General features: G+C 60.7%; 1 protein-coding gene across 1 annotated transcript; it reads right to left on the bottom strand.

Moving 5' to 3' along the window:
• Nucleotides 1-1,659: 1,659 nt before the first annotated feature.
• LOC144324569 (uncharacterized) lies at nucleotides 1,660-21,145 on the bottom strand. The gene is made up of 4 exons (XM_077916013.1): nucleotides 20,726-21,145; nucleotides 4,177-4,313; nucleotides 2,689-2,867; nucleotides 1,660-2,220 (listed from the first exon to the last, which is right to left on the bottom strand). The coding sequence occupies exons 1-4, from the start codon at nucleotides 21,143-21,145 to the stop codon at nucleotides 2,123-2,125; spliced, it is 834 nt and encodes a 277-aa protein (XP_077772139.1). The 3' UTR covers nucleotides 1,660-2,122.
• Nucleotides 21,146-22,446: the final 1,301 nt, after the last annotated feature.

Raw genomic sequence — 22,446 nt, 5'->3', positions numbered from 1 at the left:
GGGCCTTAAGGACATGGGTCAAATGAAGCCGCCGAGGTGCAGCTGTGTCCTCGGAGGCCCCGCTCCCTCCCTTGGCGACTGCCTGAGGGGACGAGGAGGCGCAAGTGGCCCAAGCATCGGGCCCGAGCGAGCAACACTGCTGCCCGAGCGGATCCCGGCGACATGGTGGCCTCCGCATCATCCGACAGCATGACGCACATTCAAGTCCTTGTGACCTCAGGGGAGTGAGATCACTCCGGTCGTCTTCTGAGCACAGTGACATTCAGCTAGAGATTAATAAGAAAAAATACCTAGAAAATTCCACCTTTGGAAATTAAGCCACAATTTCTAAATAGCCCTGGGACAGCAGAAGAACTCATAATGGGAATTAGAAAATACTTGGAACTGGGAGATACTGGAAATAAATCAAAATATGCTGTTGCCGCCGCAGCAGCTCTAGAGGAGAAAGCAAAGGTGCGCGCAGCAGGAGAGGAAAGAAGCTGCAACTCCACCGCCGGAGCAGCCACCCCCGGGGACGCGAATCCCGAGCCCGCCCAGACGGCCCGAGAGAAACCGAGGCTGGGGGCGCTGAGCTGTGCGCCAGGGCGACCGACGGAGCCGTAAACGGAGAGCAGATTCCTTCCACCGGATGCAGCAAGTGTATCCTTAAGGAAAATAATGTCGAATCGGACAAAATTAACACTTAAGAACTTCTGTTTATCAAAATAGAGAGAAGACTAAGCCACGGAGCAGGTGTTTGCAGAACAGGCCTATGAAGGGCTTCTAGCCGGGCCCGCCAAGGACGCCGACGCTGAGGACCCGGGCTCCCGGGAGCCCCACGGCGGCCGTGCACCCAAGGGGAACGCGCGGGCCCACACGCACCACCTGCCGCACCTGCCGGGGCCGGCCCGGGAGGCCACCCACTGACCACCCGCTGACCACCAGCGGGGCAGGACATGGCGGGAACCCGCAGCAACACGGGTCGGGGCTCACAGGTGCCCGTGAGCTGAGCGACGCCCACAGCGAGGGACAGGGCCCGGATGGCACCAGCCCGGCGGCTTCAACGGCCCGGGGGCTGGACGTCCCCCAGCCCGGCCGCCTCCCTCCTGGGACCTGGAGACCCGGCCCAGTCCCCGGGCAGCCGCCTTCTGAGGGGCTCTCCCCCGGAAGGGCACGAGTCCTTCCTGGGGGCCCCCCTCGAGGCCTAAGCACCTCCCAAACACCTGCTCCTAAGGGCGCCCCCCGCCAGGAGCCTCAGCCTAGGAGTGTGAGTGGCACAAGCTTCAGGCTCCAGGAAGCAGCCTGTGTGCCCCACCGGCCCCAGGAAGCTGCGCGTCACCGGGGGCACCACCCTCGGAGGCACTGCGTGCTGGGCACTTGGGGCAGCCGCTCGTGGCTGACGGTCTCGGTCAAGTGCTTGTTACAGAGAGATGCACACCTGCACACCCGTCACTCACGCGGTTGGGATATACCGTTCATATTGCAATGTAAAGTCAACTAAAAATCAAAACAATACACACCAAAAGACGTAGACCTGGACCTACAGGCAGGGACGTTCCTTCACACCAGGTGAGAAAGGCTACAAAGCAGCACACGCGGTACGATCCCACGCTTGCCGACACAGCACACGCACATGGAAATGGGATACACGCCAACACTCATTTCTTTAAAATTATTTATTGAGTATGTGCTATGCGCCAACACATAATTTACGTGGAAGACATCTCTACGACTGTACTATCCATGCAGAGTCCCGTCACATGCATCACCGCCTCCAGGCCCTGCACGGCTTTGGGGCGCCCACCTTCGCACGACAGGGAGGGACCCAGGCAGCAAGGACACCATGACACATGATACGTGAACAGCCACTTTCACAGGAGTACGAGGTTGATGCACGTGTGCCCTACGAGTTGAGATCTAGACCTAGCTTAGGGACACGGTGCCACCGACTCGGCCACGAGCCAGACTGTGGACACCTGGGGACACAGCCTACTTCTAGAGCACAGACACGGGCAGTGACAGGGGTGAGGGGTCCCCACCGAGCCCCACGCGGCGCCTCTGGAGGCCCCGAGGAAGGTAGCGTGCACGCACACGGGTGTCCCGCCGCCGGGCAGGGGAGCTCTCAGGCCACAGGAACGGGGGCTCACATCCAAGCGCGTCTCCGCCCGGGCTCGTTCCTGCAGCACCTGCTTCCCACAACTTCGACCGTCATCTCCAGATGGGAAAGACCTTCTCTCCAACCTGAAAACAGACAAAGCAAATCAGTCATAATAAACCGCTTGAGTGTGACTCACACGCAGCACCTCCTGATGACGACTCAGGATGGCACCCAAGAGCGACTTCCAGGCGGAGAAGTTTTCTTAATGACCAAGATTAAGACTTTGACATAAAATTAGCACAAAGCAGGTAGGAGACCAGAGGAGAACCGTCGCGTCCCCTCTGCCATCCTGCACCAGGTGTGGGAACGGCAGCCCGGCCCACTCTCCACCGGGGCCTCCTGGACACGGGAAGGGTGGCCTTGGGCTGGGCCCCTGCCCTCAGACTCACCTTCCTGCCCCCGTTTCCTGTTCTACCAATAACAGCACCCAATTCCCGTGAGGAGGGTGAGAAAGCAGCGCAGGCGCGCGAGGCCGAGGCCGTGGCATCGCGACCGCCACGCCCGTCTCCCAGCACCAGCGCCCAGCACCCGCCCTGCAGCACAAGCCTTACTTTCTGCGATGTGGGGTCTTGTGTGGATGTGGGGTCTTGTGTGGAAGCTGAGCGCCACGGACATGTGCCTCCTCCACACGGGGTTTCTCTGCAGCACAACCAAGCCTGTGACCACATCTCCCGAGACCACGGACATGGGTTCGTCCATCATAAACAGCACCTGCTTCCAGTGGGTGGTTCTGCAAGACACGGGGCACGCATCACCTCTGTGGGGTGGACCCCCAGGCTCCCCCGTGGGGCAGATGCACCAGGCCCACGGCGAGGCCTCTGTGGGCGCCAGGGACTGGGCCACAGCCCAGTGAGCACGCTGCTCTAGGTGCTCCCAGGCCCCTAGACGGGCGTCTACCGCATCCCTGCCCAGTCCCTAGGCTGCCAACGCTGAGTTCTAGTTTCCGCAGTGCAGGAAGGCCACTGCCCCTGGGAGTCGGGCTGGAGGGGGTGTGGCAAGTGCGACATCTGGGACAAACCGTCACGTTCCGCGCTCTCTGGGTTCTGCAGGCCCTGAGGACACGGCTCCACGGCCTCACGTCCCTCCGACCCCAGCCGCTGTGAGGGCCCCTGTCCCCGTGTCCCAGAGCGCTGCCCGGGCTCGGCACCTGCCTGCCCCACCCCACTGTGTGCGGGCGCTCGACTGCCCGAGGCCTGAGTTCCCGCCCTCGACGGGCGACAGCTCGCATCTGTGCGCCGGGACCGGGAAGGGCAGCCGGAGGCCTGGCCCCGCCACCTCCACGGACGCTCCGGCCAACAGCCTGGCTCCTGTGGTGCGGACGGATGCGAGGCCCTGAGGACCCCCACTGCGGCCAGTGTTGACCCGAGCAGTGCGGCTGCCCGCCCCGGCCCGGGCACCTACCGCGCAGGCCCACGGAGGCCCCATGAAGGCAGCTCTGCACCGGGCTGCTGGGTCCAGCTCCGAGGCAGACCGCAGCGCCCAGCGCGCCTGAGCAGCGTGCAGCGTCAAAATGCTACTGCACAGAAGTGTCCCAGGGGCGGCTGGGGGCTCAGTCCGGGGAGCGTCTGCCTTCGGCTCAGGGATGACCCCGGGGCCTGGGATCGAGTCCCGCATCGGGCTCCCTGCTCAGCGGGGCGTCTGCCTCTCCCTTCCCCGCCCCGCCCTCTGCTCATGTGCTCTCTCGCCCACTCTCTCCCTCAAATAAAATCTTTAAAAAAAATTTGTCTCAAGAAACACTGACCTTCCTCAAGAAAGTCTTGGGGAGTTAAAAGCCCCTACAATTCCATGGGTTGTGCTTGTATTAGACCATGGGAAGCTGAAGCAGCGTCCAGGGCAACTGAGGCAGGCAGTGTGCTCCGCCCGTTCGTGCAGGGGTCAGAGGACAAGCAGGGCAGCCCAGGGCAGGGGCGGGTGGGGCACGGTCCCGGTCCCCCGCCCACCGCCCACACACGCCACTGCCTCCCCAACGGCTGCGCGGCAGGGAACCTGCACCCGCTCCTCCCGGGGCAGCGGAGCCCCTGCGGGTGCTGCACACTCACGGGTGAAACGGGCCTGTGCTCGGCACCAGCTGCGGCTCGTCCTCCTCCAGGCTCTGGAACCGGACACTGAACCAGGCCGTGAATCCATGCAGCGTGCCGGCCTTCCTGATCTCAAAGTGCAGCTCGCCTTTCACGGTCTGTTCAGGCAAACGATAAGGAAGGGACGCGGCTCCCGTGAGCGCGTGACAGCAGGCGGCGAGGGCTCCGGGGCAGGAACTAGCAGCTGTCCCCACCAGCCCCACTCAGATGCCGCTGCACTGCCCGGCCCCACGTCTAGTCCAGTAACTGTGGATGCAACTTGCTAGTGTCGCCAAACACAGCAAACCTGCTCCTCGGGAAAGAACTACTAAAGCTGTCAGCACAAATTCACATGCTGCAGATAATCAGAAAAGGTTTCAAAAAAAAAAAAAAGAAAGAAAGAAAGAAAAGGTTTCAAGCAACGTGGGCCTCACTTGCCTCATTTTCTGGCCCCATATTTGAGTGGAATCCTATTTCTTCTCAATTCTTGGCATAAAGAACCAGGCCTCTCTATACTGCGAAACTAAGTGCAGAGCCAACAGCTCAGCTCCCGGCTGAGCTCCAGGGGGTTCCAGGGACCCGCTCCCAAGCTCTGCACCTCTGAGCACACCCTTAAAATGAGACCCTCCAGAATGCACACGCGCCACCTCGTGGCAACAGGGGGAATGTAAGAGTGAGAATTAAGAATTTTGTCATCCACGGTAGCACAACTTAGTAAAAAAATTTTTAACTTGAAATCCTTGAAGAAACTAGATATAATTTATTAGAATCTCAAGATGCTGAAAATATTAAACATAAATATAAAAATGACTGATTATGTTAAAGAGGTCCGTGAAAAAATAATGTAAAAATACAAAATCAGAGCATAAAAAAGACAAGACTCGGGGAAAATCAAAGGCAAGGTTCCTCAATCTGTTTATTCGCACAGAGTCTGGTACGTGCGCCGCCCACTTAGCCTCCGGGGCTCTCACCTCCAGGTCAGCGATCTGCACGGTTCTCGTGTCCAGCTGCAGGATGGTGCACGGTTCAGACAGTCTTCTAGCTTCAAAATGTGGTTGTACTTGGGCTTTGAAAAAAACTCCTTAATCACTAAAGATCTAGGGAAAAAGTAGGAGTCGCTCAGAGGCGTGAACCAATAGCTCAGGTTCTGACACACAGACTCGCTTTGTCTCCAGCGTGAGCAGGAATTCCACGCCACCGTGTGCAGCACGAGGGCCCCAAGGCAGGGCCGGGGGTCCCTGGGGCGGCCCGCTGAGCGTGCACGGTGTGCGAGCACACCTATGCCCTCCTCGTGGGGCCTGAACACACCAACACCCTTCCCACGCAGGCTGCCCGGCCCACCCCACCGCCGTGGCTCCGGTCACTGCGGCCCCCTCCCGACACGTGGACAGGAGGTCCATGGGAGCCGAGCGCCGGGTCACCGCGTAGACACTTGGTTGTCTCATGGCACAAGCAGGGTGAGGACGGTGAGATGTGCACACATGGCCCTGTCTAGGTGGCTCCGTAAGAAATGCTCTGAAGTGGCAGGACTACGGGCCACGGGCCGATCGGGGCAGCCCTCACCCTGCGCCGGGTGTCCTGCCGCCGTCACCTGCACTGCCCGGCACTGACCCTGGGTGCAGACGGGTGGGGTGGCTGTGGGGCCAGGGCCTCAGGGCTCTGCGTCTCTTGCCTTCCAGGGACAAGGAGCTGCCCGGCCCCAGCCCCCGCGAGGCCAAGGTGAGAGCCCGTCCTGGGCCCCGGGCAGGACGTGGCGGGGGGGCTGGGGCCAGCTGTCTGCACCCCGTCCCCCAGGACATCCCCGGGCGTCTCCCCAGTCCCCCGTCCCAGCAGTGCACGGGCTGCCAGGAACGCACCCCAGACCCGGAGCCGCGGTCCGCGGGGGGCCCTGTGCCTTCCTGACTCCTCCGGGTCCCGCGGGGGACTGGACGCGGCCCGAGCGCCCACCTCCCGGGCTGGAGCCTCACCTGCGGCCCCCGCTTGTCCTCTTCCAGAAACTCCACCAGGAGACCCGGCGCGTGGACAAATGGATAAAAATGCTCAAGCGATGGGACCACTACCTCCCCAGCGAGAAGGTGGGGCGCTGGGTGCCCCCGAGGGCTCTCCGTCCTGAGGGGCTGGGGGGCCGCCCTCAGTGTCCTCCTGCCCTGTCTCGGGGGAGCCCCCTGCCTGGGGAGAGTCTGCTGGGAGCCCGAGCCTCCCCAGGCCCTGGGGCGGCGGTGGGGGAGTGTCAGGTCGGGGCCACGGTCCCTGCTCCTCGTGGGAGACGGGGCCCAGCTCCAGGGAGACCCAGCCTCTCCGCAGACACCCTGGAGCCGAAGCCGGAACCTTCTAGATGCCTCGTGCTCCCTGGGCTCCAAGGGGCCGCCCCGGGCCCCTCTCACCAGCACTACCTTCCTCCCCGCAGCTGCGATGCTGAGTCTACAAGGGGGTCCCGCCCCAGGTGCGGGGACAGGTGTGGCTGCGATTGCTGAACGTCGACCAGGTTAAGGCCAGGAATGCCGGGAAATACCAGGTGGGGCCCGTCCACTCCCCGTGGACCCTCGGTCCCCTCCCTGCCCAGGGCTGACTCTCCATGTCCCCTCCACACCGGGCTGAACTCCCGCGTCCCCTCCCCACCCGGGCTGAACCCCCGTGTCCCCTCCCCACCCGGGTTGATCCTCCATGTCCCCTCCCTGTCCAGGGCTGGCCCCCCATGTCCCCTCCCTGTCCAGGGCTGACCCTCAGTCCCCTCCCTGCCCACGACAGCTGGGCACAGGCCCTCACGCAGGCCCCGCGGGCACGGTGGGCACTCCCGCCATCCCCGGCCCCCCAGGGGAAGGGTGGAGGTTCCTGCAGGACACACTCCCATGGTGGCCCCAGGGCTCCCTGCCCAGGACGGCAGCTGTTGACAGGTCGGGGTCTGTGTCCCTGACACCGGCTCCTCCTCCCGGGGTCTCCCCGCAGGAAATGAAGGAGGAGGCCCTGGTCTCCTCCCGGGACATCATGCAGATTGACCTGGATGTCAACGGGACGTTCCGCAGTCATACCATGTTCTGGGAGGGCTACGGGGTCGGGTGAGGCTGCTGGGCCTGCGGGGTTGGGGGCCCGGGAGAGGCCCGGGGGCTTCTGTGCGGGGACACGGGGTCTCCGAGGCCAGGGGGAGCGACGGCAGCAAACAACACACTGCCACATGGTAGGGTGCTGGGGATGACCCCCGTGCCCCCCACCCCCAGGGTCTCGGGGATGGGGAGGCCCCGTCCTGGGGTCACCGTCTGAGCTGAACCCCAAGGGGGTGAGGGGCAGACCCATGAAGAGCAGGGGTCGGGGTGGGGGCGTGGGGGGCAGGAAGGGGACCTGGGGGCCAGGGTGCATGGCCGCAGCTGGACCGGGACACATGGACCCGACGAGGGTCGGACAGGTCAGGGTGACACCCACCCTCGGTGCTTTATGTACTTCTGAATTTTGGGCATTTTATTTTAGACAATTTGCAGTTGGTGAGCACACATAGCATGACGACCCCAGATGCCGCCCCGGTCCAGGCAGGCCCTGCGCTGAGCACACGGGGCCCCAGGGGCAGAGGCAGGGGTCACAGCAAACCCCAGACTGGGGTCGCCTTTATCTGTAGATGTCTCTGTGTGCACCTTAGAGAAGGGGGTGCCCTGTGTCTGCAGCCCCCCACCCCATCCCCTCAACCAACGCCCCCATGCCATCCCCCACATCTCCCCCATACCATCCCCCACACCCCCACACCCCAACCCCTACACTATCGGTTCCCCCCCCACAAGGACGCAGTGCAGCTGCCCCATGTGGGACATGCTCAGCCTCCCCGGCCACCTTGGGGTTCTCTGGACGGCCTGCTCCCGTCAGAAGCCCGGGTGTCCCGTAGAGTCCCCAGGGGCCGCGGGGAGGTGGGGAAGGCAAGGAGCCCCCGACAGGGGGGTGCCGGTGGGTGGACCAGAGGGTGAAGCTACCTCTGTGCGCAGCGGGCAGGGTGTGTGGGAGCCCGGGACCCCAGGGGTGACCTGCAGGGACGCCAGGGGCAGGGCTGGGGGGCTACCAGGCAAGGGTGGCTGGGCTTCCCAGGGGGCCGCTCGGACCGTCTCCCCACGAGAACTCGGTGCTCCTCCCTGCAGGGAACCTGCTGCCCCCTGGGGCCCCCGTGGCCCTCAGAGCGCGGCAGGGTCAGGCTGACCTGTGACCCCCGGCCCAGGGGGAGCCGGCCTCCAGCAGCCCGGGCCTGGGGGCCGCGGAGCCGGGGTGCAGACTCAGGCTGCCATGCGGGGGGCATCCGGCGGCTCCTGGCAGCGCTGAGGGGCCGCACCCCGTACCCCCCGTGCTCAGATAGTGACCCCAGGGGTTCGCAGCCTGTATCCGGGTCACACCTGCACGACGTTCCCTGCTCTCCTCACAGTGGCTCAGACCTGGAGCCCCGAGATGCTCTGGGATGGGCGGGCCCGGGGTCCCCCCCACAGAGTCCAGCCCAGGGACACCTGGGAAGGCGTGGGGGTGTGCTCAGGGCCACGGATGCCCCGGCTTCGTGGGCTCGGGGCAGGGGCCACGTGGGGCTGGTGGTGTTCCCGGGACACGGGGCCAGGCCAGGCCAGGGCAGGGGAGGAGAGGCGTCAGGGGCTGTGGGGGACCGGGGCAGGGGGAGCGCTGGCTCCCAGGGGGCGTGCGGGGGTGCCGCTCCAGGGCTGGAGGGGGCGCTGGCGGTGCTCGGGGAATCCAGAGCTGCACACCCCATGGCGGGAGCCGCTCGGAGGCGTCGGACACCCCAGGGTGCACTTAACCCCCAGCACGCTGCACGTGTGAGGTCACCGCCTGTCCCCGTGCACAGACCTGACCCCAGAGATCAGCCCCCGCGGAGGGGCCCTGCGTGCCGCGGGGCCTGCGGGGCGGGTGTCGGCACCTCGGTGGTCTCGCTGGGGGGGGGGCTGACTGAGCAGAGCCCCCCGCTGTCCCCCCTCCTAGGCAGCGAGCCCTGTTCCTCGTGCTGGCGGCCTACTCGGTGTACGACACCGTGAGTGTCCCTGCCCCTGCCCCCTGCCCCGCAGGCGGCCTTGTTGTGCTGGTGACCAGCGGGACTCACAGTCAGGGCCCCAGCTCCACGGCCCTGAGATGCCGGGGAGGGTCTCTCTCCTCCGGGACGGGCAGGGGGCGGGGTGCAGACCTCCCAGGGGAGGCAGGGCCTGCGTGCCCGAGGGCCGGGGCTGCCCGGGGCCCCCGCGTGCACCGCGGCCGTCCTAGAGCTCGGGTCTGGACCCTGACAGACGGCACTACTGACGAGAACCCGGGCGAGGAAGCCTCCCACTACCCTGAAGGGCACGAGGCCGAGGCGCCCACGAGGCCGCCCCCTTCCACGGCGCATTCCAGAAGGGTCCCCGAGGACCCCAGCTCACACACTCCCCGGCTCTGCGGGGTGTCCTGGCCCAGCTCCCCTCGTGGGACATGCCAGGGGCCACAGTCAGGCCCGAAACCTGCCCTCCGGGGGGTCTCCACCCTGGCGGGTCCCCTGCAGCCTGGCACAGCTCACGGAGGCCCCTCCTGCTGGTCTGAGGACAGGGACCCTGGCACGGCGGCCACAGAGCTCGGTAGCGGGGCCTGGGGTGCTGGCGCCCGAGCTGGTCCGGGTGGCCCTCACCTGCCCCCCACCCTCTGGGAGCCCCCTCCGGGTGCCTGGGCTGTGAGGGAGCCGGGGGGAGCCTGACGCCCGCGGGGAGGGCTCAGAGGGGGCCTCGGGGCGCACGCCCTCCGTGGGGCTCTGGCTCTTGCAGGAGGTGGGCTACTGCCAGGGCATGAGCGAGATCGCGGCCATCCTCATGTTCCTGCCCTAGGAGGACGCCTTCTGGGCGCTGGCCCAGCTGATGACCGACGACAGGCACGCCATGCACGGTAGGGGCCCGCCGGGCCGCCGGGCGGGAGGGGAGTCGGAGGGCCTCCCTGCAGGCTCCTGCATCGGGGGGGCAGGCGGGGACCCCCCAGCCCGACCCCCATGGGCAAGGGCCCCGCCTCCCTGGAGGCCTCGGGGTCCCGGAGCCACGGCCACCTGCCCCACCGTCTGCAGGCCTTGCACTCCCGCTACTCCCCCAGCCTCCCGCCCGGCTGCCTGCTTGCCCCCCAGGCCCCCCTGCCAGCCCATGGTCACACGGGGCCCAGGGGGCAGCGTCTCCCCCTCCCGGGGGCTCCCAGCCTCACTCCCAAGCCCCACAGAGGGCCGTGCACACCCATCACCCTCCCCGTGGCCTGCACCCGCTGCCCCTCGGGGCTGGGGACCCGCCTGTCCCCGCGGCGGCCCCTGCAGGAGAGAGGGTGCTGGGTCAGCCGGGCCTGGTCCTCAGCCCCCAGCCCACGCCCCGCGGGGTCTCTGTGAGGACGAGGGTCCCCGGGCCCTGCGCCCCCGGCCTGGGAGGCAGCCCTGCCCTCTGGGAAGAGCGGGTCCAGTCAGGGCTCCGAGGGCGGTGGGCACACGGGGGTCAGGGCGTGGGGGGGGCCCCTGCCCCAACACCCCCCACCCCGCCTGGTGCAGGAGGAGGGCCTGACCGTGGGGGCCTGGGGCCTTCTCAGGCTTCTTCGTCCCGGGCTTCCCGAAGCTCCTCAGGTTCCAGGCTCATCACGAGCGCATCCTCCAAAGAGCTCTCCCTGACCTGAGGAAGCACATGGCGAGTGGGAGCTCCTGAGGCTCCATCCCCGGGGCCCGGGGCAGGGGGTGGGGGGCACGGCCCAACGAGCTGCCCAGAGTTGGGGTCACGTTCCTCCCCCTGGGGCCCAGGGGCGCCCTCGGGGCTGGGCTGGGTCATGGGGAGCGTGTCCACCCGGCTCCAGGGCCCGCGGCGTGGGGCCTGAGCACCTGCTGCCCTCCCGCCAGGACGAGGAGCAGATGTCCACCGGCATCTATACCCCAAAGTGGTTCCTGCAGTGCTTCCTCGGCCGGGTGAGGACCCCCGGGACCCCCGCTCCTGGACCTGCCCCCTGTCCCCGGGGAGGGCCCAGCTCAGTCCCACCCTCCAGACGAGCCAGGCCCGACCCCGGGGCCCTGAGGCTGAGGCTTGCAGCCCAGCCCATCCTGGAGAAGCCCAGAGGGTCCCTGGACGAGGTTCCGGGGGGCAGGCTGTCTCTGCCTCAGCTCCCCCGGGGGAGGCCGGGTCAGCCCGGGGTGTGGACGGGCCCTCGGCCCATCGGGCGGCCAGCCTGGGGTCCTCTCGAGGTGTGGTGTCGTCAAGTGCGGGCAGAGTCTGTGCCCCCAGGGTGCGGGAGGTGCTGGCCAGGGTTGGAACCTGGAGCGGCCAGGAGCCCTGATCTCCCTGGGAGGAGGGCACGCACAGGGGGGCTGTGGGGCCTCGTCGGAGGCAGCCGGGAGGCAGATGGCAGGCCTAGCCTAGCCCCGGGGGGCTGTGGGGCCTTGTCGGAGGCAGCGGGGGGCAGATGGCAGGCCTAGCCTAGCTCCAGCCGAGCCCTCCAGGGGCCCTGCTCAGGCCGCTCCTCCCACCCCGCTGTCCCCTAGACCCCCTTCTCGCTCACCCTGAAGCTGTGGAATGCCTACGTACTCGATGGGGAGAGGGTGCTCACGGCCATGGCCTACACCATCCTCAAGGTGCACAGGAGTAAGTGAGCCCCTGGGAGCCCAGGTGTGCCGGGGGCGGGGGGCAGGGGCGGTGACCCTGTGCTCTGAGCAGCACCCAGACCTGGGGCGGGGGGACGGCGGGGCAGGCGGGTGCAGGGGGGCTCCCTGAGAGGAGCAGCAGGCAGGGGCCACCCCGGCCAGTGCACTGCCCACGGCGCTCCTGGGCACAGCGGGACCCCAGCCGCTGGCCTGGGGGCACTGGGGGCCCCAGGGCGGGGCCCTCTGGGTCTGACTCTCGCCCACCGCCCAGAGCGCCTCCTGAAGCTGCCCCTGGAAGGGCTCCGGGAGTTCCTCCAGGACTCTCTGGCCCAGCCCTGGGCCCTGGAGGACGAGGCGGTGCTCAGACACCTTCGGGCCTCCATGACCCAGCTCCGGAGGACGTGGTGCGACCTGCCCCCCCCAGGTGGGCTCAGGGCCCCGGCCCCTCCCGACTCGGCCTGCTGGGGCCGCCCACAGGGGACAGAGCCCCTGGGGCCCCGTCCTCATCTCTGGGGCTCTCCTCTTCTGCTCCAGCCTCGGGGACCCCAGGCCAGGCTGGGTGGGTGGGCACCCACTGCAGGGCCCGGGCACCAGTGTGGGGGGCTGAGCACAGGGTCAGGCCGAGGGGCCACGTGGGAGCCGTGAGGACCCCCGGGGCCCCTTGCGGGGGACACACAGCCTGCTGGAGACGCTGACTCCGTCGGCCTCTTTCCAGCGGGACCTTTCCAGCGAGGCCTCTGGGCCTGGAGCGAGTGTCCCCGACGCCCGGGCCTCTCCTCCCTTCTCCGGCCTCTGAAACACCGCCCAGGGTGGAGGAGCCGGCCTCCCCGGGCCCAGCCACCCAGCCTGAGCCGCCCGGACCCCCTCCCGGCCAGGCCATAGTCCAACCTCCCCCCCAGCGATGGAGCTCCCTCCCCACCCTCCCAGTGCAACAAGACGGTGCAGGCAGGCGGCCCCCGGACATGGTGGGCTTGAAGACAAAAAACGGGGTCCCCCTCCCTTCGGCACCTGCCTGGGCCACCCCAGAGGCCCCGTGACGGACCAGGCCCTGGAGCACCCCCGGGACTCCCATCACGGGGTCCCCCCAGCCCCCTAGGGACGACCTGTCGGGTCCAGGACACCCTTCCTGCCCCGCGGCCACTGCAGCTCGTGCCCCTCGCTGGGCAGTGATGGGCACAGCCAGGGCAGAGCCAGGGCGGCGCTGAGCCCGCTGCCCCGAGGCCCCGCACAGGCCCGGGACCCTCTGCCCTCCGCGTCCACGGGGCAGCTCGATGCTCGCGGGCCTCGGGGGCAGAGCGTGGCGGTGAGGGCGGGGGCCCGGAGGCTCTGGCCCGCCGTCACCGTGCCCTGCCTCATCTTGCTGTCCCTCCCGGAGGGCGGCACCCCCCGCACAGGACACCAGCCCCTGACCCAGAGGGACCTGGGCTGGCCTGGCCCTGGGCTCTGTGGGGGCAGGGGCGACTCGAGCCCCCCCCCCCCAGGCCCAGCACTAATGGGATCCAGCGCCCCGGGGCCCTGGCCAGGCCTGCGTTCTGGCCCCGGGCTGAGCGAGCCCTCTCACCGCCGGATGTGGCCTCCTGGGCCCTGGGCGTGCCCCACAGATCCAGGTCGCTGACCTAGGGCAGCCCTGGGGATCCCAGGACACCCCAGGGCAGGGCAGCAGGGGCAGGCCCGTGGGCCCCACCCACACCCACACCAGGAGGCAGGCTCCTCCACATGCTGGGGCTCCAGCAGTCAGTCCCCCGGCCCCAGGGGGCCCGAGGCCGGGGTCCAGCTGCCCTGCGGGGACCCAGCGCAGGAGCCCATGGGCCGCAGGTCCACGTCAGCCCTGCTATCCCCAGAACCGCCTCTCAACGCCCCAACCTCAGGACACGCGCCCCCACCCAGAGTCGAGTCCGCACAGGCTCCCAGGTGGGGGACTCCGGCACCCGCACCCCTGTGGGATTCCCGCTTTCCTCTAAGGACAGGAAGGTCTCCCAGGCCTGGCCGCTCGGTGTGGTTCGTAAGAACATGCGACTCTTGTTCTTGGGGCGGAGAGTTCAAGCCCCATGTGGGTGTAGAGATGACAGAAAAATAAAATCTTAAAAAGAAAATCAGTCAGTCTGGGGGAGACACAGACCGGGATCCCACAGAGGGATCGGGTCCCACAGAGCTGACGACGGGTCTACGCACAGTATTAGAAGCAGCAGAGCACAAAGTCGGAACTTTCAGAAGTCTGCTAGAGTGGGGGACACGCCGGCCTTGACGGTGCTCGGGAGGTGAAATGGGGGGCGGCCCTTGGAGCGACAGGGTGGGCTCAGGGTCCCCGGGGTCCCAAGGACGGTGGCGCCAACGGTTCCCAGGCCCAGGAGCGGGGACCCCGGCCGAGAGCCGCGGGACTAGGGCCAGCTGTCTGCCCTGTGTGGCCACAAACTGCAAACCCCTGTGCAGTCACGGGGCCACGTCCCTGGGCCGGGCCAGCAAAGGCCAGAAGTGGGAGGAGACCCCCCCGGGCGGGAGGAGCACGGGTCTCCTCCAGGGCAGCCCCTAAAACTTGGAGGTGTGAAACTCAGTCACTTGTCCGAGATCAAAAACCAAACAGAAGCTGGGCCGCAGGCAGGGTGAACGCAGGGTCTGCAGAAGCGGCGGAGGCCCGGGCCCGGGGGCTCCTCTGCGGAGGCCCCTGCAGACCGGGGGGGGGGGGGGGGGGGGGGGGGGGGGGGGGGCGGGATGCTCAGCCCCAGGCCCAGGGGACCCGGCGCCCCTGCCGCATCCCGCCCTCAGCGCCGCCGAGGCTCGGGGGCAGCACAGCGCCGCCCGCGGGAGGCCAGACCCCGCCTCTGACCCGCAGGTGCATCGCCCCCAGGCAGGTGGATCGCCCCCGGAGGCAGGTGCATCGCCACCAAGGCGGTGCGCACCTGACGTCAGCGCCGCGGCCCCGCCCCAAGACCCCGCCCCGCCCCCTCGCTGCCGCCAGGTGGATGGACCGCAGAGGAGGCCGCAGAGCTCCAGCTCCGCAGGGAGAGCGGGGTCGAGCTTCCTCTGTACTTTGTGCTTGCTTTATTTTCATTTCTTTTCTTCGATTCTTTTTTATTAATTGTTTGATTTTAATTTTTATGTATATACCTTATATATTACTTATTTTTGTTTACTTTCATTGTACTTTGATTTTCTTTCTTATTTTGGAATTTAGATTCTTTTAACAAGCAGGCCAAAACACACACAGGATCTAGTGGGTTTTTTGGGGGGTGGGTGGTTGCTGTTGTTGTTATTTTTTTTAATAAAATATTTTTTATTGGTGTTCAATTTACCAACATACAGAATTACACCCAGTGCTCATCCCATCAAGTGTCCCCCTCAGTGCCCGTCACCCACTCACCCCCACTCCCCGCCCTCCTCCCCTTCCACCACCCCCAGTTTGTTTCCCAGAGTTAGGAGTCTTTATGTTTTGTCTCCCTTTCTGATATTTCCCACACATTTCTTCTCCCTTCCCTTATATTCCCTTTCACTATTATTTATATTCCCCAAATGAATGAGACCATATAATGTTTGTCCTTCTCTGATTGACTTACTTCACTCAGCATAATACCCTCCAGTTCCATCCACTTTGAAGCAAATGGTGGGTATTTGTCGTTTCTAATGGCTGAGGAATATTCCATTGTATACATAAACCACATCTTTATCCATTCATCTTTCGATGGACACCGAGGCTCCTTCCACAGTTTGGCTATTGTGGACATTGCTGCTATAAACATCGGGGTGCAGGTGTCCCGGCGTTTCATTGCATCTGAATCTTTGGGGAACTTCTTAAACTCAACACCAAAGAAACAAACAATCCAATCATGAAATGGGCAAAAGACATGAAGAGAAATCTCACAGAGGAAGACATAGACATGGCCAACACGCACATGAGAAAATACTCTGCATCACTTGCCATCAGGGAAATACAAATCAAAACCACAATGAGATCCCACCTCACACCAGTGAGAATGGGGAAAATTAACAAGGCAGGAAACCACAAATGTTGGAGAGGATGCGGAGAAAGGGGAACCCTCCTGCACTGTTGGTGGGAATGGGAGCTGGTGCAGCCACTCTGGAAAACTATGTGGAGGTTCCTCAAAGAGTTAAAAATAGACCTGCTGTTGTTGTTATTGTTGTTTTTCTTGTTTTTTTCTTTTTCTTCCTTCTTTTTGGATAAAATAATGAGATGGAGAAATTCACCTCCAAAAAAACCTCCTAGTACCCACAGCCAGGAAGTTCATCAATACACATATATGATGTCTGACTAGAACTTAAAACAATGATTATAAAGATAGCAGCTGGGCTGGAAAAAGAGCACAGAAGAAAACTCCAGAATCCCTTACTGTAGAAATAAAAGAACTAAAATCTAGTCAGGCCAACGTTAAAAATGCTATAACTGAGATGCAGTCCCAAGTGGAAGCCTTAAAAACAAGAAAGGTTATGGACCACAAAGGCAGACGTAGGGAAGTCAGCCACTTATTAAAACAATAACATTCATATCATAGGAGACTCAGAAGATGAAGAGAGAGAAAAAGGGGCAGAAGTTTTTTTTTTTTTAATTTTTATTTATTTATGATAGGCACACAGAGAGAGAGAGGAGAGAGGCAGAAACACAGGCAGAGGGAGAAGCAGGCTCCACGCACCGGGAGCCTGACGTGGGATTCGATCCCGGGTCTCCAGGATCGCGCCCTGGGCCAAAGGCAGGCGCCAAACCGCTGCGCCACCCAGGGATCCCAGGGGCAGAAGTTTTATTTGAACAAATTATGTAAACTTCTTTAACCTGAGGAAGGACACAGACACTGAAAACGAGAGCACAGAGAACTCCCACTAAATTCAACAGAAGCCGACCATCGCCAAGGCACATTGTAGTCAAATTCACAAAATACACAGACAAGGAAAGAATCCTGAAAGCGGCGGAGGCGGGGTTTGTGGGAAGAGGGAGTCCTTAACCTACAAGGGAGGATGAATCGAGTTTGCAGCAGATCTGTCCACAGACTTGGCAGCCCAGAAAGGAGTGGAAGGAAATATTCAATATACTGAATGGGAAAAGTATGCAGCCAAGAATTCTTTCTTCAGCAAGGCTGTCATTCAGGACGGAAGGAGAGATAAAGAGTTTCCCAGACAGGCAAAAAATAAAGGAGTTCATGACCTCTAAACCAGTCTGGCAAGGAATTTTAAGGGGGACTCTTTTAGTGGGGGGAAAAAAGAGACCAAAACCAACAAAGACTAGAAAGGACCAGAGAACATTGCCAGAAACACCAACGCTACCGGTAACACAAAGGCACTAAATTCATCTCTTTCGATAATCACTCTGAATGCAGATGGAATAAATGCTCCAATCAAAAGATATAGGATATCAGAGTGGATTTAAAAAACAAGATCCAGGATGCCTGAGTGGCTCAGGGGTTGAGCCTCTGCCTGCGGCTCAGGGTGTGATCCTGGAGTCTGGGATCGAGTCTCATATCGGGTTCCTGGTGGGGAGCCTGCTTCTCTCTCTGCCTAGGTTTCTGCCTCTCTCTCTCTCTCTCTCTCTCTCTTTCATGAATAAATACAATCTTTAAAAAAAGAAACCAAGATCCATGTATATGCTGCCTATAGACACTCACCTTAGACCTATAGACACCAGCAGATTGAAAGTCAGGGGATGGAAAATCATCTATCATGCTAATGGACATCAAAAGAAAGCTGGAGGACCCATACTTATATCAGACAAACTAGATTTGAAACCAAACACTGGGGACACCTGGTGGCTCAGTGGTTGAGCATCTGCCTTCGGCTCAGGGTGTGATTCTGGGGTCCCAGGATCGAGTCCCATATCGGCCTCCCCTTGGGGAGCCTTCTTCTCCCTCTGCCTATGTTTCTGCCTCTGCTTCTCTCTGTGTATCTCTCATGAATAAATAAATAAAATCTTTAAGTTAAAAAAAGAAAGAACAAATACTATAAGAAGAGATGAAGAAGGGCATTATTTCATAATTAAGAAGACTATCAATCTCTGATTATCAGATCAAACAACTGTAAATATTTATGCCGCCAACATGGGAGTACCTAAATATAGAAACCAATTAACAACAAACATACAGAAACTCACTGATAATAATACAATGACAGGGGATTTTAATACCCACTTACGGCAATGGACAGATCATCTACGCAGAAAATCAACAAGGGAACAATGGCCTTGACTCACTGGACCACAGGGACTCAACAGATATAGTCAGAACATTTCATCCTAAAGCAGCAGAATACACATTCCTTTCAAGTGCACATGGGACATTCTCCAGAACGGATTTCATCATGGGCCACAAATCAGCCCTCAACAGGTACAAGAAGATTGAAATCATACCATGTACATTTTCAAACCACGACACTATGAAACTCGAAGTCAACAGCAAGAAAAAATTTGGACAGACCAAAAATACATGGAGATTATGAGCATCCTACTAGAGAAAGAATGGAGCAATCAGGAAATTAAAGAGGAAATTAAAAAAAAAAGAAACAAATGAAAATAAAACACGTTTCTCCAAACCTCTGGGATGCGGCAAAGGCAGTCCTACGAGGGAAGTACATAGCAATACAGGCCTACCTCAAGAAACAAGAAGTCTCCAATACGCAACCTAACCCTACACCTAAGGGAGCTGGAAAAGGACAGCAACAAAGCCTAAAGCCTGCAGCAGAAGGGAAATAATAAAGATGAGAGCAGAAATAGACAATACAGAAACAACAAAACAGTAGAATGGAATAGTGAAACTAAGAGCCGGTTCTTCAAAATACTTAATAAAATGGATCAAGCCCTAGCTAGCCTCATCAACAAGAAAAGAGAAAGGAGCTAAATAAATAAAATCACAAATGAGAGAGGAGAGATCACAATCAACACCAGAAAAATAAGACAATTATAAGGGAATACTATGAAAGATTATATGCTAACAAACTGGGAGACCTGGAAGAAATGGACAAATCCTTAGAAATGTGCAAACGAGCAAAACTGAAATAGGAAGAAATAGAAAAAGGGGAACAGACCCATAACTAGCAAAGGAATTGAATCAGCAAGGCACCTGGGTGCCTCGGTGGTTGAGCGTCTGCTTTGGCTCCAGTCAGGATCCTGGGGTCCTGGGGGATTGAGTCCCACATCAGGCTCCCCGCATGGAGCCTGATTTTCCCTCTGCCTGTGTCTTGGCCTCTCTCTCTGTGTCTCTCATGAATAAATAAATAAAATCTTTTTTTTTAAAAGAAAGAAAGATGAGAAAGGACCCAAATAAAATCACAAAAGAGAGAAGAGTAATAAGAACAAACACCACAGAAACACCAACGATTATAAGAGAACATTATGAAAAATTATATGCCAGCAACTTAGAACCTGGAAGAAATAGATCAGTTCCTAGAAATGGATAACATAGCAGAAATGAAAAAGGAAGAAATAAGAAACTGGAACAGACAGATAACCAGCAAAGAAATTGAATCAGCAATCAAAAATCTCCCAACAAACAAAGTCCAGGACCAGATGGCCTTCCCGGGGCAATTCCACTGGACATCTAAAGAAGGGTTAATATCCGTTCTTCTCAAATTATGCCCCCCCTAAAAAAAAGAAAAGGAAGGAAAACTTTCAAATTCATTCTATGAGGCCAGCATTACCCTGATACCAAAACCAGAAAAAGACCCCACTACAAAGAGAGAGAGAGAGAGAGAGAACTAAAGGCCAATATTCCTGATTAACAGAGATCAAAAACTCTCGATAAAAAACTAGCACAGTGAATCCAACAATACATTAAATAAATTACTCACCATGATCAAGTGGGAATTATTTCTGGGTTGCCAAGATGGTTCAATATTAACAGATCAATCACTGTGATACACCACATTATTAAAAGAAAGGATAAGAACCAAGTGACCATTTCAACAAATGCAGAAAAAGCACTGACAGGGGATGCCCGGGTGGCGCAGCGGTTTGGCGCCGCCTTCGGCCCGGGCGTGATCCTGGAGACCCGGGATCGAGTCCCGCGTCGGGCTCCCTGCGTGGAGCCTGCTGCTCCCTCTGCCTCGGTCTCTGCCTCTCTCTCTCTCTCTCTCTCTTCTCTGTGTATTCTCATGAATAAATAAATAAAATCTTTAACAACCACAAAAACAACAACAACAAACCACGGAAGATCGAAAATAGCCAAAGCAGTGTTGAAGACACCCAGAGCCGGGGTTCCAGGTTTCCAGTCCTCGTACGGAGCTCTGTGATGCAGACTACGGCGCGGGCCCACGAGGGAGAGCCTTAGACCAACAGAACAGAGTGGAAAACCGGAACGAGACACACTGTGACTCCACGGTCAATCACCCTTCAACAAAGCGGCAAAGAAACCCGCTCCGCGCACCGACCGCGACCAGAGCAACCGGGCGGTCGCGTCGACGGCTGCATCCGAAGGAGCAACCGCGGAGCAGCGTCAAGCCGGGCCCGCGCCTCTCCCCGACCCGCACCCGGGACACACACCCGGGGAGACGCGCGCAGCGACCGAGCCCCGAGGCCGGGGCAACAGCGCTCCCGAGGCCGGCACGCAGCGCGGGCCTCGCGACCTCCCGGGGGGGCCCCGCACGGAGCCAGCGGCCCAGCGGTGTGGACGCGGCGGGGGGGGCCCGGACTGCGAGCGGCCTGAGCGCGCGGGAACCAGACCCGCCCAGGGGATCCCGAGCCGAGACGGGGAATCCCCCACCCCCGGGCACAGCCCCGCGCGGGACCCCAGGTCACCGCAGACACCGCCCGGAAACCCCCGCGTCCACGCAGCGCGCCTTCCTCCGGGGGTCCCGCGAGCACGCCGCCCCCTGCAGCCTCCGCTCGGGGCTCCTCGCCTGCTCCGCCCCCGGCGGGTCCCGCGGGGGCTCCCGTCAGCCTGGATCCAACCCACCTCCTCCCAAAGCCTCCACAGGGGGCCCGAGGAAGCCCAGCTCCTCTTGGCGTGGACACGGCCTTACATGCTCCGCAGTGGGCTCTGGGGAGGCCCAGCTCCTGCCGGCGTGGACGCTCCATCTCTCAGCAGCCTCCGCGGAGGATCCTGGAGGCTGGGCTCCTGTCACGAGGGGTGCGCTCGCCTCCCAGCGGTCAGGGAGCCGGGCACAGGGCGCCCCCTGTAGGCGGTGCAGGTAGTGCAGGGTGTGGTGACTCAGGTGGGTGGCGGCACCTGTCCTCCACCCCACCCCTGGGCAGCGCCGGCTCGCAGGGAGGGGCACCTGGAGGCTGACAGTGCGCTGGGTTATATGAATCCACCCGTGTTTGCTGAGTGCCCTTGGTCGGGGCGGTGCTGAAGCCTGAGGCTGCCCAGGCAGAGTGGGGGCAGCAGCGCCTTTCCCAGGTGAGGGAGCGGAAGGATCCCCGAGAGCTCTGAGACCCTCCATACCCTTGACTAAGGTCGAGCTGGATTTGAAGCAATCAGAATCCAGGTGGATATTTCACCGAACTTCTATCAGAGCCCGACTCTGAGGCAAACGCAGTGCTCCCGATCAATCCTGATGCACATGTGACCATGACCAAGTCCTGTACATCCTAGACGTCCAGAGACATGGAGGAGAAGCAGAGAAGAGACAGGAGATAGGAAAGAGGCCGGCTAAAGCTAACCCTGGCCCAGGCCCTGACCTAGCCAAACACTGACCTTGACTCTGACCGAGGATGTAAGGCCCACACAGAGCCAAACTGAGACACTGAGCAGAAGCTGCCCCAGACCCTGTCCTGGAGTCTGACACTGAGCAAGACCCTGAGCCTGATCTCAAGCCTGTCCCTGACCTGAACCCATGACCCCAACCCTTAACCCTGACCCTGACCTTAACCCTAACTTATCCTTGACCTTGCCCCTTACCCTGTCCAGCAAATATGGAATATTGAGTGGGAATAATGAGAAACTAGACTGTGAAACACAGGTGTAGTTTGGATTGTGGAGATTCAAATGTCTGGCTGAGCATTAGGGGCAGTGATGTTTGAGCAAAACCACTAAAGGCCCTCCATGGGGGTGAAGATGTCTCATATGCCAATGTTTCCAACTAGGGATGGATGGAGACCTGGACCAAAGAGTCTCTATTCTGGGTGATTTCCAGAAGGATAAATCAGCCATTTCCACCAACGTACAAAGACAGACCGTCTTACAATTGTGACCTATGGGCAGCTCTGCTCTGCCTCATTCTCTTCTCAGTGTTTTAGGAAAGCATATTGTGCTCTTTATAGACCTAAAATTACTAAGCTATCCTCAGAAATTTTTTTAAAATTGTATTTATATATTTGACAGACAGAGAGAGAGTGAGAGAGAGAGAGCACAAGTAGACAGAGCAGCAGACAGAGGGAGAGGAAGAAGCAGGCCTTCCACTGAGCAGAGAGCCAGATGCAGGCCTCAGTCCCAGGACCCTGGGATCACGACCTGAGCCAAAGGCAGACTCTTCACTGACTGAGCCACCCAGGTGCCCCAAGGTCCTCATAGATTTGAAGAATCTAGTGACTAGAGGATCTGAGGCCAATGGCAGTGCTCAGCCATGTGTGTTCAGCAGCAAAATGACTCATACTCGCCAGGACTTGTTCAACACAGATTTTCTGCAACATCGGTAACACGTAAGGTTTGCCCTGCTGGCTTGTTCATTAACTTAGGGGTGATCCAGTGAGTCACAGGGGGCCAGGTGAACCTCAGCAAAATAAAGACTCATAAAAAAATCCA

This window comes from Canis aureus, chromosome 12, assembly GCF_053574225.1.
Source record: "Canis aureus isolate CA01 chromosome 12, VMU_Caureus_v.1.0, whole genome shotgun sequence".
In the NCBI taxonomy this organism is placed as follows: domain Eukaryota; kingdom Metazoa; phylum Chordata; class Mammalia; order Carnivora; family Canidae; genus Canis; species Canis aureus.
Note: the sequence above shows the minus strand (reverse complement) of the source record. Positions and strands in the feature narration are given on the sequence as shown.